Raw genomic sequence first — 15,120 nt, forward strand, 5'->3', positions numbered from 1 at the left:
TCCAGCATCTCGAAACCCTCTGCTCTGCATCCACTTATATCCTCTATACAAGATTTTCAATCTCCACAGCCAGCATAGGTAAAGTGCCGGCCTGTATATCAGACCAATTCGAAACAGGTTTGCAGACCAATTCGAAAGAGGCTCGAAGTCAAAATCAAAAACAGACAAAGTCAAAACTGAAAGAAAGTCATAATCGAAAGACTGAAAGTCATAATCGAAAGACTGAAAGTCATAATCGAAAGACTGAAAGTCATAATCGAAAGACTGAAAGTCATAATCGAAAGACTGAAAGTCATAATCGAAAGACTGAAAGTCATAATCAAAAGACTGAAAGTCATAATCAAAAGACTGAAAGTCATAATCAAAAGACTGGAAGTCATAATCAAAAGACTGGAAGTCATAATCAAAAGACTGGAAGTCATAATCAAAAGACTGGAAGTCATAATCAAAAGACTGGAAGTCATAATCAAAAGACTGGAAGTCATAATCAAAAGACTGGAAGTCATAATCAAAAGACTGGAAGTCATAATCAAAAGACTGGAAGTCATAATCAAAAGACTGGAAGTCATAATCAAAAGACTGGAAGTCATAATCAAAAAGACTGGAAGTCATAATCAAAAAGACTGGAAGTCATAATCAAAAAGACTGGAAGTCATAATCAAAAAGACTGGAAGTCATAATCAAAAAGACTGGAAGTCATAATCAAAAAGACTGGAAGTCATAATCAAAAAGACTGGAAGTCATAATCAAAAAGACTGGAAGTCATAATCAAAAGACTGGAAGTCATAATCAAAAGACTGGAAGTCATAATCAAAAGACTGGAAGTCATAATCAAAAGACTGGAAGTCATAATCAAAAGACTGGAAGTCATAATCAAAAGACTGGAAGTCATAATCAAAAGACTGGAAGTCATAATCAAAAGACTGGAAGTCATAATCAAAAGACTGGAAGTCATAATCAAAAGACTCGAAGTCATAATCAAAAGACTCGAAGTCATAATCAAAAGACTCGAAGTCATAATCAAAAGACTCGAAGTCATAATCAAAAGACTCGAAGTCATAATCAAAAGACTCGAAGTCATAATCAAAAGACTCGAAGTCATAATCAAAAGACTCGAAGTCATAATCAAAAGACTCGAAGTCATAATCAAAAGACTCGAAGTCATAATCAAAAGACTCGAAGTCATAATCAAAAGACTCGAAGTCATAATCAAAAGACTCGAAGTCATAATCAAAAGACTCGCAGTCATAATCAAAAGACTCGCAGTCATAATCAAAAGACTCGCAGTCATAATCAAAAGACTCGCAGTCATAATCAAAAGACTCGCAGTCATAATCAAAAGACTCGCAGTCATAATCAAAAGACTCGAAGTCATAATCAAAAGACTCGAAGTCATAATCAAAAGACTCAAAGTCATAATCAAAAGACTCAAAGTCATAATCAAAAGACTCAAAGTCATAATCGAAAGACTCAAAGTCATAATCGAAAGACTCGAAGTCATAATCGAAAGACTCGAAGTCATAATCGAAAGACTCGAAGTCATAATCGAAAGACTCGAAGTCAAAATCGAAAGACTCGAAGTCAAAATCGAAAGACTCGAAGTCAAAATCGAAAGACTCGAAGTCAAAATCGAAACAGACTCGAAGTCAAAATCGAAACAGACTCGAAGTCATAATCGAAAGACTCGAAGTCATAATCGCAACAGACAAAATCATAATCGCAACAGACAAAGTCATAATCGCAACAGACAAAGTCATAATCGCAACAGACAAAGTCACAATCGCAACAGACAAAGTCATAATCGCAACAGACAAAGTCATAATCGCAACAGACAAAGTCATAATCGCAACAGACAAAGTCATAATCGCAACAGACAAAGTCATAATCGCAACAGACAAAGTCATAATCGCAACAGACAAAGTCATAATCGCAACAGACAAAGTCATAATCGCAACAGACAGTCATAATCGCAACAGACAGTCATAATCGCAACAGACAGTCATAATCGCAACAGACAGTCATAATCGCAACAGACAGTCATAATCGCAACAGACAGTCATAATCGCAACATACTGCGAAAGACTCGAAGTCATAATCGAAACCGACTGAAAGTCGTAATCGAAACAGATTCGAAGTCAAATTCGAAACAAGGGACTCCCTGAAAACGAACCAGAGATTCATTTCTTGAAAGTTTCCATTACCCCTTAATTGTCAATCACCATCGCTTCAGTGCAGGTTTGACAAATCATCATGTTCTAATATTGGGGAAGCCAATTGCTGCAATGGCAACAATTCACCTTCACCCCACCTGCTGCTTAACATTCACAGCTAGATCACATGGACACAGAGGATAGGAGAAAAGAAAAAAATAGATACAGGGAAAAACTCTCTAATCTTAAACATATGAGTGCACATCCCTGCAAAATGTTAGTTTCTGCATCTAGCATAGGAAACAAATGACTCCTTAAGACTGCTCAGGGCTTTCCTTACCCTGAAAGACTCCATTACCTCTTTGAATAAATTGTCAATCACTACAGCTCTCATAGATCTAGTGCAGGCTTGACAAATTATCTCGTTATAATACTGGGGAAGCTTAATGTTGCAATAGCAACCTTTTTAGTCCTTGGCTTCTCCACACATTATCCTATACCTCCCCCGCTTTTACTTTCAGCTTGCTATGATATAGATAGCGGGAAAGGATAAAACACAGGTGAAATCACACTCTAAACTGCATAATATGAGTGTATATCCCTGCAAAAAAACACTATCAGTGCACACACCTCATCTGCTGGAACAGACTAGGAAGCCTCATGCCTGATATCCCATCTCTCCAGCATGGTCAATGCACTCACCTCTGCTGCTGGAACAGACTGGGAAGCCTCTTGCCTGTGATCCCGTCTCTCCAGTATGGTCAATGCACTCACCTCTGCTGCTGGAACAGACTGGGAAGCCTCTTGCCTGTTATCCCATCTCTCCAGCATGGTCAATGCACTCACCTCTGCTGCTGGAACAGACTGGGAAGCCTCTTGCCTGTGATCCCATCTCTCCAGCATGGTTAATGCACTCACCTCTGCTGCTGGAAAAGACTGGGAAGCCTCTTGCCTGTGATCCCATCTCTCCAGTATGGTCAATGCAGTCACCTCTGCTGCTGGAACAGACTGGGAAGCCTCTTGCCTGTGATCCCGTCTCTCCAGTATGGTCAATGCACTCACCTCTGCTGCTGGAACAGACTGGGAAGCCTCTTGCCTGTTATCCCATCTCTCCAGCATGGTCAATGCACTCACCTCTGCTGCTGGAACAGACTGGGAAGCCTCTTGCCTGTGATCCCATCTCTCCAGCATGGTTAATGCACTCACCTCTGCTGCTGGAAAAGACTGGGAAGCCTCTTGCCTGTGATCCCATCTCTCCAGTATGGTCAATGCAGTCACCTCTGCTGCTGGAACAGACTGGGAAGCCTCTTGCCTGTGATCCCATCTTTCCAGCATGGGGGAGAACAACAGGAGCAGTTCCATTTCTTATGCTGCCTAGTTCTCCTATATTAGACTCCCCCACCAGCGCCAGCTTCCCAACCATCGCTTGTGGCCCAGGGATTTCCTGCATGCGCAGTGCTGCCATGCCAAGCAGCTGGGGGAGAGTCCCACGATCCTTGCCCGCACAAATGCATACGGAGGGCAGAGGGATTGACATCCGAACACCGCGTTCGGCAGAAAACCGGGTGCATAAAGAGACGCCACTTAGCGTTCACAACGATCACCCAAGCCACCCGGTCTTCTCTTGGCCTCACCACCTAGTGAAGCTAAAAAATAATAAAAATTAAGGGAGCTACTCCTCTTCGGTGATTCCGGGACGGAAACCAAATTAAACTGAGGAGCCAGGGGAGGGTGGGGGCTATTAATACTCTTTTTACTCTTTCAGGTGGTTTCCACTAATTGGATGGGCGGAGCCACATCTCCAGTGTCCCGTATGACGGCTAGAGAAACTTTACTTTTCATCCGTCTCAGTTACCCTTTAATTTGTAGTCACCAAACCAAATTTTAATAACATATCAAATTTCATCAGCAAAGGGAGTGCATACATTTGCATAAATCAGCATCAATGCAGAATTATTTCCATCTCGTTGACCATCTCTATTAGTGACACAGCTACACATCAGGCTTTATTCTTACAGCATAGATGTTATTTAGTATATATAAGAGATTCCTGTGTACACATCATATATACAGTCACAATCAGATATGTATATCTGACCTTAAAAATACGGGGACTGCTTTATTGAAGCAGCACAAGTAACTAATTTTGATTGGTTTATTTCATTTTTGTGGACTAAGCACAGCTATTACTGTATATATACATTATTTTTAATGACTATTATCTAAGAAATATAACATTTTATCATATTTTCTATTTTAATTACAGTTACAAATTCATTAGGAGTCGGAGTCGGTGCATTTTTTCCCAACTCCGACTCCAGGCACCCAAAATTGCCCGACTCCACGACTCCGACTCCACAGCCATGCTTTACACAGCATTTGTTGTTAATAATAAAAAAAAAACCACCATACCCTATTAGCCCCATAACACTTTGGGAATACTATACTTTACTTCAGAGTAAGCCTCAGGCCCCAGCTCGCCCTCCCACAATGCATTCTGTCAGCCTGTCTTAGCTGACTGGACTTGTTCCAAACAAGTAGTAGAAGCACCATCCATTGCCCTCTACCATACAGCTGGTTTTGAGAGCAGTAAACCTGTGGCATTTTATCACCTTCTAAAAACTGCCAATCTATTGACCCTCTGGCTCATAAACTTATACACAGTTAGCAGTTAGAAGGGGAAAAGATAACAAGTTGCTACTTGCAGCATTGAGGATGTTGCAACTGTAAGAGGGTTATACCCACTAACAGCTGGGTAAAAAACCCACGGAAAACCACTATAAACTGCATCAAGGCAGATTGTCAGAACTGTTAGAGAACTCAGCAATGCCCCAATTTCTAATATGTGACAGGTTCCCTTTAAAGGACAACTGAAGTTAGAAGAATATGGAGGCTGCCATATTTATTTCCTTTTAAACAATACCAGTTGTCTGAATAACTCCAGAAACAAGTATGCTGCTAATCTTGTCAGATCTGACAAAATTGTCAGAAACACCCGATTTGCTGCATGCTTGTTCAGGGTCTATGTCTAAAATTATTAGAAGCAGATCAGCAGGACAGCCAGGCAACTGGTATTGCTTAAAGAACGGTAATAAAAACAATGAATACAATTGCTTGTTGTTTACAATATTCATTCATAGATCATTTAGTCAGCGTTTGCCCAGTTTAAAATCTCTCCTTTCTCTGATTTACATTCTGAAATGTATCACAGGTGGTAACGTCTTTAGCTCTGCCAGGTAATCTGTATGGAATGTTCTATGTACAGAGGGAGATATTGCTTGCTTGGCAGTTGGAAGAAGCGGTTATTTTCCACAATGCAGTGAGGTTCACAGACAGCAAGCTGCCAGGACCTTTGTCATGACATCACACTGTGGGAGGGGCTACACCACAATATTAGCCATACAGACCCTCCTGATAATCTATTTGAGAAAATGTAAAGATTTCTGGTGGGAAAGTGGGTATCAGCTACTGAAGTTCAATCCTTGGTTTAAGTTCCTCTTTAAAAGGAAATAAACACGGCATCCCTTTCACTTCATTTGTCCTTTACTGAATGCGGATATATTTTAAACTGGTTAAATGCTGGCTGTCTAACTTCTGTAAGAGCTGCATCCTCTGCTACATCATTTCGGCTCAGGGCCTGTTCACATGTCTATTCATGCAGTATTTGTTGCATCGATGCACATTACAGTGCAGCAATGCCCATACATTGTATCTGCAGGAATACATCTCTGTGAGAACAGGCACTAAGTAAATATAAGGCTAAGGCTTACAAGAGGGCAAAATAGTCTGTACATCCAAACACGCCAATAGACACCACACAGCCGTATTAAAATAGGACCACAGCTTAGGTTAGTAGATGATGTTGGGGGTGACAGCTTAGGCTTACAAGGACTGGGGATGGGTGTTTGGTAAGCTTGCTGGACTATCAACATGACAGTCTGACAATACACTTTCCTTTCACAAGAAAACAGCAGAAAAAAAAAACAAAGTACAGAAAATTGCTGCAAGTTTTATATCGCCTCTGTGCATGCCATCAAACAGATATTAGAGCTCTGACAGAAAGTACAGCTATCTGCTCATTATTCTCTTTAGTAAAAGGAGTCGTGCATTTGTTTTTGTTTAATTCTTGAGATTGGGTTGGTTGATTCAAGTGCATTATTCACTGCTCCTCTCTTGTAAGGCCCTCATTGAAGCAGAGTTTTTGGATGCACTTATTAGAACATTAAGTGCATTTTGCAGGGTTCATACCCAGTTTAACCAATTTATAGACCTACTGATGTCTAGTTGCAACTTGCCGCTCTTGCAGACATTTTAAAGCCACACCTCTTTACTAGAGAATGACAGCCATGATCAGAGCCGGGACAAGGTCCTCCAGCACCCAAGCTTGAGACACCAAAGTGCGCCCCTCCATCCCTGCCACCCCAGCCGTCACACACTGCGTGCTATTAGACTAAGAGGCGCCACAGGGCCCACAACCTCCCCAACACCTTAATCTAGTTATCTGGCTTGCAGTCACTGCCATGTATCCCCTTTTCTTATTTCTTTCTGCTTCAAACACATTAGGAATGACAGCTGAATGAATTCTGCGCCCCCTCCTACACTGCGCCCTGAGGCTGGAGCCTCTCCAGCCTATGCCTCGGCCCGGCCCTGATAGATTATCAGTAGGCAAGAAGGTGTGGCTTCAAATAACTTAGCAAATCTCTCTCTCCTGCATACCCATGTGACTGAGGTGGGAGCAGGGGGCGTAACAATACCCCTGTGATGGCAGAGGGGCCTGGGAGCCTGCTTCTCCCCCTCCACCATCTTGGGGGCACCTGCATCATCGGCCATTTACAGGGTGGGATTGCATCTGCAAGGGGAGGCCCAGGATAATTTTGTTTTTTGGGGGCCTGAGCCCTTTTTACATGCCCGAGTGGGAGTGACTCATAAGGACTGAGAGTGAGCTGAATGAGGAGGAGGAGGAGGAACAGGGAATGTATGGATTGCTGCAGGATATATTTTATTATTTAAAATGTTTTTAACTAACCTTTTTTGATGCTCAGTTTGAAACTGTGTACTTGCATATAAATGAAACTCTGCCTGAACTGCCTTTTAGTAAATAACTCCCAATGTATGTTACTGCAATGCAGCTCCACCAAACACTGAAACCTTAGGGCAGGCTTGTGCAAGTGAGAACAATGCAGCATTTACATGTGTCAAGGCCCGGACCTGTAGCTGTACATATCCCATAAAAACACTGGTTAGGACAGTTTTGTGGCATATTTGCCCTTAGTGCAGTAATATTGGTTGTGCGCAGTCTGAGCCAATCATGTAACATGACACAAGGGACATGCTGCGTAGAATGCTCCTACAGACACATCTGATCTATGCCAGTGCATGGAATGTCAATGGAAGAGGTAGATCACATCTAGTGATAATGGACATGGATCTGCAGCGAGGAACGATTTGATACAACTCCAGTATTTTCGTGCAGTGATGCATCAACATGACATCAGAACACCCAATGAGGGGGCAATAAAAGACAGCGCACAATATATTTACTGTGTGTGGGCAATCCAAACCTAGGCATACACAGCATGCAAATCTCAAACTCAGCCCAAACTTATACTTCTGCCAGCCCCTCCTCCAGCCCAGCATCCCACAATGCAGTGTGGTTGCCTCTGCAAGCTACTGAGAAATGAATGCTAAGCATTGTGGGATACGATCCAAGCCTTAAATGCAGAATTCCCAGTACCTTTAATGTTTTTAGACAAGCCTTAAAAAGAGATCTGTAGTGAGGGGGATACAGAGTCTGACATCTTAATTCCCCTTTAAAGTGGACTAGAACCCTGTAATATGACTATTCCACATATAGGAAAGCCTAAATCAATTAGACAGAACTCACTTATAGCAATGAAAAGTACCTTTGGTGGAAGAGGGGGGAAAAAAAACTCTTGTCCGTCTTGTATGTTTCAATGCTGACTCCAGCTTAACTTTCTCTGCTCACTCAAGTATGCTGCTTCTGCTCACACACTAAGTTCAGAGAGCACAGGGAAGAGAGGGAATCCCTCCAGCCTAAACAGTAGTGCTCAGTCTCTCCACTCCTCACCATGTGCTTTGAGCTGCAACAGGATGTTTTTCGAGTGAGTGGAAGCAGCAGGCTTGAAGGAACAGAGAAAGTAGATAATTCTCCCATTATTCAAGAGAGAGTAGGCATGAAATTGTCCAGTCGGGGAAGTCATACTCCTGTATGAACAGATGCACTGGCAAGCAGTTACACAATTGTTTTTCTTTCATTTCAAAAGTTCAGTTTCAAAAGTAATACTACAGTAAACAACACGATTCCTTGGAAAATTGGCCAGGTGCAATTCAAGTTTTAGGAATTATTATTTGTTCAGTTGTTGTACTGATCATCTGCTTGTAATACTTTCTGGATCCCTGTCCCAGAACAAGTAGACAGATCAGGCGTTCTGATTCCTCTATAGCTGCATGCTTGTCCCAGGCAGGCGATCCTACTGAAGCCAACACATCAGCATGACAACCAGAAGACTAGCAGACTCTGTACACCCTTCCCTGCAGCAAGCCTATAAGGAGAATCAGTCCGGAATTGCAATCTTTGTAAACAGATGCTGGTATACTTCACTTGTACCTGCAGCATCATCTATCACCGCCCTTCTACACAGACATGCTGCATATTGTAGAGATATTTTAAAGTGCTGGTAAAGTTTATGAAACAAACAATACCCTAAAAAAAATGTCATTGAAAAAAAACAAGATTCACAAATGTATAAAGGTGGCCTTTAACGATAAAATTCAATCGTAATATTGATCAGAAACGATCATTCAAATCCACTAATGGAAGGAAAGCTGCTAACCAGTCCAATCAGTTTGATAGATTTTCTCCCCCCAAAAATATCCAATCAGTATTTCAATCGAATCGGACGATTGATCGTCTGGAGAATTGTATGGTTAAGGCAAAGTTCCAGATCCTGTATTGAAGTTTGAGCATTTTTAGCATGCAAATTGGAAAAGTAAAATGCGGATTTCGGTAATATCGTAACCTCCACTTCTCCCCTGGCATTGGTACCGCTAATAGCGTACAGTAGCTTTACTGGATGTATGTGAATCAGGGCCAATATATCTAAAGGTGCCCATTAAAAAGGGATCCTGAGCAGAGGTAAAAAAGGAAATCTGGACTTACATGGGGCTTCCTCCAGCCCCCGTAGCCCGTGAGGTCCCCCAGTGACCTCTCGGTTCCCTCCGTGGCCCCGTTGGTGGCTATGTAAACCTGGCGACTTCGGCTGCGTGGCACGCCCAGACACCTGGCGCATCATCGCATCTATCGCCGTAATGGTCCTGCGCATGCGAGGTTCAGTCTTTCAAGTACTGCACACGCGCCTTATGTTGATGGGCCTGATGACGTGCCGGGTGCCTGGACAGCGCATGCGCGACTTTGCCTGAAGTCGCGCACCTACCGGAGCCGCCGGCGGAACCACGGAGGGGACCCAGAGGACACACACACCTTGAAGGCTACAGGGGGCTGGAAGAAGCCCCAGGTAAGTCCAGAGTTCCTTTTCTCTACCTTTGCTCAGGGTCACAACCTGATCGATTGGTGGGCTCAAATGATAATTTCTAATGGGGGGGGGGGGTAGAATGGTAAGCAATCCAATCAGGCTACTTGAATAGCTTTGAAATTTAAATTGAGTGAACGATTGATAGAATGATTGTTTGCTCTCGAACAGCCTCATTGACGATACACATTTGATCGATCATACAGGGAGTTTGTACTGTTAAAGGGCACCTTTAGGTTCTGCAAGCCTGGAGTTCACTGGAGGATAGCAGCGATCCCGAAAACCTGGACGGACTTTACAGCAGCCTGTCTGCTATTCAGCAGCAAAAGTTTGGAACCCTCCACTGGGCCACATCAGACCATAGCAAGGGTAGCTTAAAGGTTAGGGAATTAGCAGTTATACAATTGACTGGTCCATTTCCAAGGTGCATACATTTGCATAAAATTAGCATGATCTATGCATCAACTCTCATTGCACATCTCTAGTAGCGACCAATCACATCTACAGGAATGCAAGTTGGTAAAGCAAAAAGAATCTATCCATCCCACTGACCCTGCTGTTAATAGAGTGAAGCAGGACTAAAACAATGACATCATCGGGAAAAGTTTTAAAGAGAACCCGAGGTGGGTTTGAAGATTATCTGCATACAGAGGCTGAATCTGCCTATACAGCCCAGCCTCTGTTGCTATCCCAAACCCCCCTAAGGTCCCCCTGCACTCTGCAATCCCTCATAAATCACAGCCACGCTGCTGACAAACAGCTTGTCAGAGCTGGTTGTGTTTATCTCTATAGTGTCAGTCTGCTGCTCTCCCTGCCTCCTGCAGAACTCCAGTCCCCGCCTGCATCCCTTCCCTCCCTGCTGATTGGAGGGAAGGGACGGGGGCAGGGACCGGAGCTATGCAGGAGGCGGGGGAGCAGCTGAGACTGACACTACAGATGTAAACACAGCCTCACAGCACGGCTGTGATTTATGAGGGATTGCAGAGTGCAGGGGGACCTTAGTGGGGTTTGGGATGGCAACAGAGGCTGGGCTGTATAGGCAGATCCAGCCTCTGTATGCAGATAACATTCTTTAAACACACCTCAGGTTCTCTTTAATTTGTGTCAAACATCTCCTACTAAACCCAAACCGGAGACACAATAGGAGGAGACTGAAGCCCTGCTTTTGGCAAACTCTTCAAATTCCGAGGACCTGGTTTAGTAAGGCAACTCCAGACACCTCACTGGATGAACGCTTCCCAGTCCCACTAACAGAGAGAGAGATACATTTGTGAATCTTTTTACAGCCCAACACCAGCCAAAACTTTTTAGTTTTGAGAAGAATTAAATAGGAGTTGAACCTGCCAGGTTTTTATTGCTGTCGGCATTCCCTTGAATAGAATCCCCTTCACTTCCTGCACTGGTGTAGTTGTCGTCCCGGTGGTGGTCAGCTAGGTGCGGGGAGAAGCCGAGAGATGGTTCTCCCTGAGCGCGAAAAAGTAGGGTAATATAACAAATATATTCCCCTACTGATTACCTAGCCCAGGGGTGGGCAAAGTTTTTCAGGATCAGGCCGCATACTGTCCCACATCCTCCTTCCCTTCCTCTATATTTTTTTGCAACGAGGAAGATAGAACTCACCCAATTACTCGTTCCAGCAACGATCTCCGTGGCAACAGCGGCATCATGTGACATGCTGTTACGTAATGACGGCATGCAACATGATGCCACTGTAGTCATGACGATTGTCACTGGAACAAGCAATTGGGCGAGTTCCTTTTATGTTCCATGCAGCACGCAAAATTTAAAATGGACTGCATAAAGGAGACAATAGGAGCAGAGGAAGCTGTACCTCTAGTGGCGGGCCACCTTCATGACGCTCTTGCGCCATAGTTTGCCCAGGTCTGACCTGGCCTGTCCTCTAGTGTTGTTTTTTGGGGTCTGGCTATTGCTGGCACCTCAAATTACAGTAGGACAAGACATATGCAGGCGCATAGCTATAACATTATAGCTATAGCAGCACCCAGGTCTAGCACCACACAGCGGGCAGAGAGTGCCAAAATGACTAGCTTTACTCCCCTACCCTCATCACACAGGGACAACAATAAATCCTCTGATAGGTTATATTGCCATTGGTCTCCTTCTGGGTAGAAAAATAGCTTCTCTTATAGACATGCAGAGCTCACAACAAAGCTCAGGAGCCTCCATGGCAGGAAGTGAGGTGAATTCTCCCAAGCAGGAAGTAGACAGCAGTAAAAATCCACACAGGTTCAATGCCTATAGATATAGGTTATGGCTCGAGTTGGGGGTTTAACGTCTCGTATGGTACAGGCTAGAACATTGGTTTGCCGCCCTTTAAAATAAAACTACAGAAATAGAGGAGATGTATCAAACACGGCTGCCTGGTGGGGCTATCTGGTCTTTTTCTCGTCGTCTGATTGGTCGGAGCCGGAATCGGAGGGACACTTTACCACACATCTTCTGGGGAACCAGCCCCGAACTATGAGTCCGTCTGGAAGAAAATTTTCAAGAAAAGAAAAGGAAGACCAAGTTTAAAAGCCTGACGACATTTAATGAGAAACACCAAGATCATTTTTACACACAAAATATATTTAAAGTGCACCTGAACTCTTGCACAGGACACAAGGAAAATGGAGAGAAATGCACCCTGTACGTTTTTAGAGAGAAGAGCTTGTCTAATTCTCCCTCATCTGTATGTAATCACAAGTATAATTTAATCTCTCAGCAGCGTTAACACAGAAATTCGCCAGTCCTCGGCAGATACTGCTAATATGTGAACTCAGGATGTTAACCCATTCTCCGCTTCCATGAAAGCAGGACGTAGACACACTGCATATTTATTGCAGGAGTTGTGTAAGCTGTTGCTTATCTTTTAGAGCAGAGAGGAATTTTCTGAGTTCAGGTCCGCTTTAAATTCAGTTACAAATTACAGAGTAAATTCAATTACACATTCCACAGATTCAGTGTAATGAGGAGACATCGTAACTCATTCAAACATAACTAGGTAAGGCTACATACGATGTTTGTTATAGGCTAAAGCAAATTGTAGAGTTTTAAAAACCTTCTTACCCGCACAAGTATTAAAAAGGAATTATGACTGGCTGTTGTAGCTTACTGGTTGGCAGCCTCTTCTGAGGTAAGTACTGTATTACCCCTAAAATAAGACCTCCCCCTGAAAAGAAGTCCTAGCTCATATTTCAAGCATGCTTGAAATATAATCCCTCCTCCAAAAACAAGACCTAGCTGCAGTGGAAGAGGCAGGAACACAGGGACACAGCGAAGAGCAAGGGCCGGGAGTTGGCTATGTCCTGGGGGGGGGGGGGGGGGGGGGATCTGGCTATGTCCTGGGGGGGGGGGGGGGATCTGGCTATGTCCTGGGGGGGGGGGGGGATCTGGCTATGTCCTGGGGGGGGGGGGGGGGATCTGGCTATGTCCTGGGGGGGGGGGGGGAGGAATCTGGGTTTATACAACACCTCCCTGAAAATAAGCCCTAGCACTTATTTTGAAGGAAAAAGACAGTGTCTGTGTATTTTTGGGGAAACATGGGGTATCTAAATGGGGCACTTTTTTCCTACAACCACACTTCAATAGACTTTGTAGCTGAAATAGATACGCACCTTTGGGAAGTTCATCCTCAAAAATCTTGTCTCCGTACATCCAGTGTCTGCGAAAATAAAAGTGTTAAAGTTCAATCCCACTTTCACTATAAAACATTTTCTGTGACCTCACTAATGTTAACTTTATCAACAGTAGTACATTAGTTTGCTTAGTAAGGGCCTTGACACACCAAACAATGTTCTGCGAGTCGTTAATAATAAAAAAAGAAGAAAAAAAGGCCACCATTAACTTATATTAAAATTGTGGTAAAATCACAGCAAAGTCGCAATATTTCTGAAAGATCACGCTGCAATTTTAATGTAAGTGAATGGAGGCTTTTTTTTTTAGAAAATGCTATTTGGAGCGTCAGGGCCTGTTTGAAACAGGTGCTCTTTAATGGCAGGTGATGTCAGGGAACAGCTTGGGAAGATTTTCCTGAGTTTCTCCCACGCACTCCAGCTATGTGCTGAAATGCTACATTGCCCCGTGATTTCTTATTCTATGATCTGTTTCTGCGTTCGCATGAAACCGCCGTCAGGAGACTTGGGCACAGGATACAGTCGGTATACGGCTTACCCTGCTCCTGCACAAGTCCTGGCAGCGTTAATTTCTATTACCATCCAGGTCGACGTGGATGGTGGGGAATGATTTAATTCGGCTGTCAACTATTGTTTTGCAACAAGTGCGGACGAGAGAGAGACCCTGCGGCTGAGGGAGAGACCAGGAGCGGAACACCGCGGAAGTCCTCCTTTCACTGTGTAGACCCAGCGGATAGGCAGCGGCAAGGATCTTACATGCTGAAAAAACTCTGGGACGCGTAAGTGCAATGTTTATATGCGACCAGAGGCAAACTGTACAGGATTACGCTATGTATCTTTTTATATTTTTTTATTGAGATTACTTGATTGGATTAAAAGAAGATTTACAACACTGATTCTAGGCCATTGATTGACATCTAATCTAAGCGTTGTCTCCACCTGCAAGCGGAGGTGGGCAGCATCTGGTGAGCCTTTAGGCATACATTTCCTTGGGGATTTGCACTGAGTGATCACTGAGTGAGATTACAGGCACAGAGGTTCTGTCTATGCACCGGTTTCTACTGAAGTTAAAAAATTGTGTCATTGCCAGTGGAACTTTTTGAATATTTTGAACGTTATTACCCTATGTGGAGTCTAATTTTATTTTTAGGTCCGGAGAGCGCAGCAGCCTTTTAAACCATTTACCATATTCTGGATATTCTGCAGCGATCCCAGGGGACTGGTGAACAAATTGACTTTTTCTTTTTATGTGAACTGTGGCGCAGTGTTTTAAATTCATTATTGTTTTGTCCGCATGTGTGTGCAAAGGTTTCCAGAGCACGTGAAAATTTGCATTCAATTGTTGAAAAATGCTCACGAAAACCGGCCCCCTGCCTTAGAACTGCTGGACAAGCCTGACTCGCCAATACCCTTTTCAGCTATTTTCCTGTGGACGAGTCGGGCTCCTCCATAAAGCCAGGGAGGCTATAGAAGGACTCTAGTACCCAAAGTTTAAAGAAAAAGGGAGAGGACATACTTCAAGCCTCGGGTAGCCAAAACAAGTTCTCCTTTCCTCAGCTTCATCCGCGGCTCCTCTGAGCAGGGTGTGGTGAAGAAGGTTCGGATGCCTTTGGTAAGAGGGCAGCAAGCGCCACTGTAGTCTTCCACAGCTCTGTACCGAATCTGGAGGTACAACAAATCATGCTAAAAGCTCCATTCATAGGCTTTGAGTTCCTCACACTGACCACATGGAGCAATACTCACACTGCGCACTCTCTTGTCTGCCTTCTGCTTCAGCTGCTCCAC

At 43.8% G+C, this 15,120-nt stretch overlaps 1 protein-coding gene across 3 annotated transcripts in view; it reads right to left on the reverse strand.

The window, feature by feature from the left end:
- Positions 1–10,735: 10,735 nt before the first annotated feature.
- ZDHHC6 (zinc finger DHHC-type palmitoyltransferase 6) overlaps positions 10,736–15,120 on the reverse strand; it is a 52,983-nt gene continuing 48,598 nt past the window's right edge. For all 3 annotated transcript variants that reach the window (XM_068256569.1, XM_068256571.1, XM_068256570.1), the window contains exons 8-11: positions 15,079–15,120; positions 14,852–14,997; positions 13,318–13,364; positions 10,736–12,191 (exon numbers count right to left, since the gene is read on the reverse strand). In XM_068256569.1, coding sequence (XP_068112670.1) covers positions 12,091–12,191; positions 13,318–13,364; positions 14,852–14,997; positions 15,079–15,120 — 336 coding nt within the window. In that variant the 3' untranslated portion in view covers positions 10,736–12,090. The remainder of the gene's footprint in view (positions 12,192–13,317; positions 13,365–14,851; positions 14,998–15,078) is intronic.

This window comes from Hyperolius riggenbachi, chromosome 10 (assembly GCF_040937935.1).
Source record: "Hyperolius riggenbachi isolate aHypRig1 chromosome 10, aHypRig1.pri, whole genome shotgun sequence".
Classification (NCBI taxonomy): Eukaryota; Metazoa; Chordata; class Amphibia; order Anura; family Hyperoliidae; genus Hyperolius; species Hyperolius riggenbachi.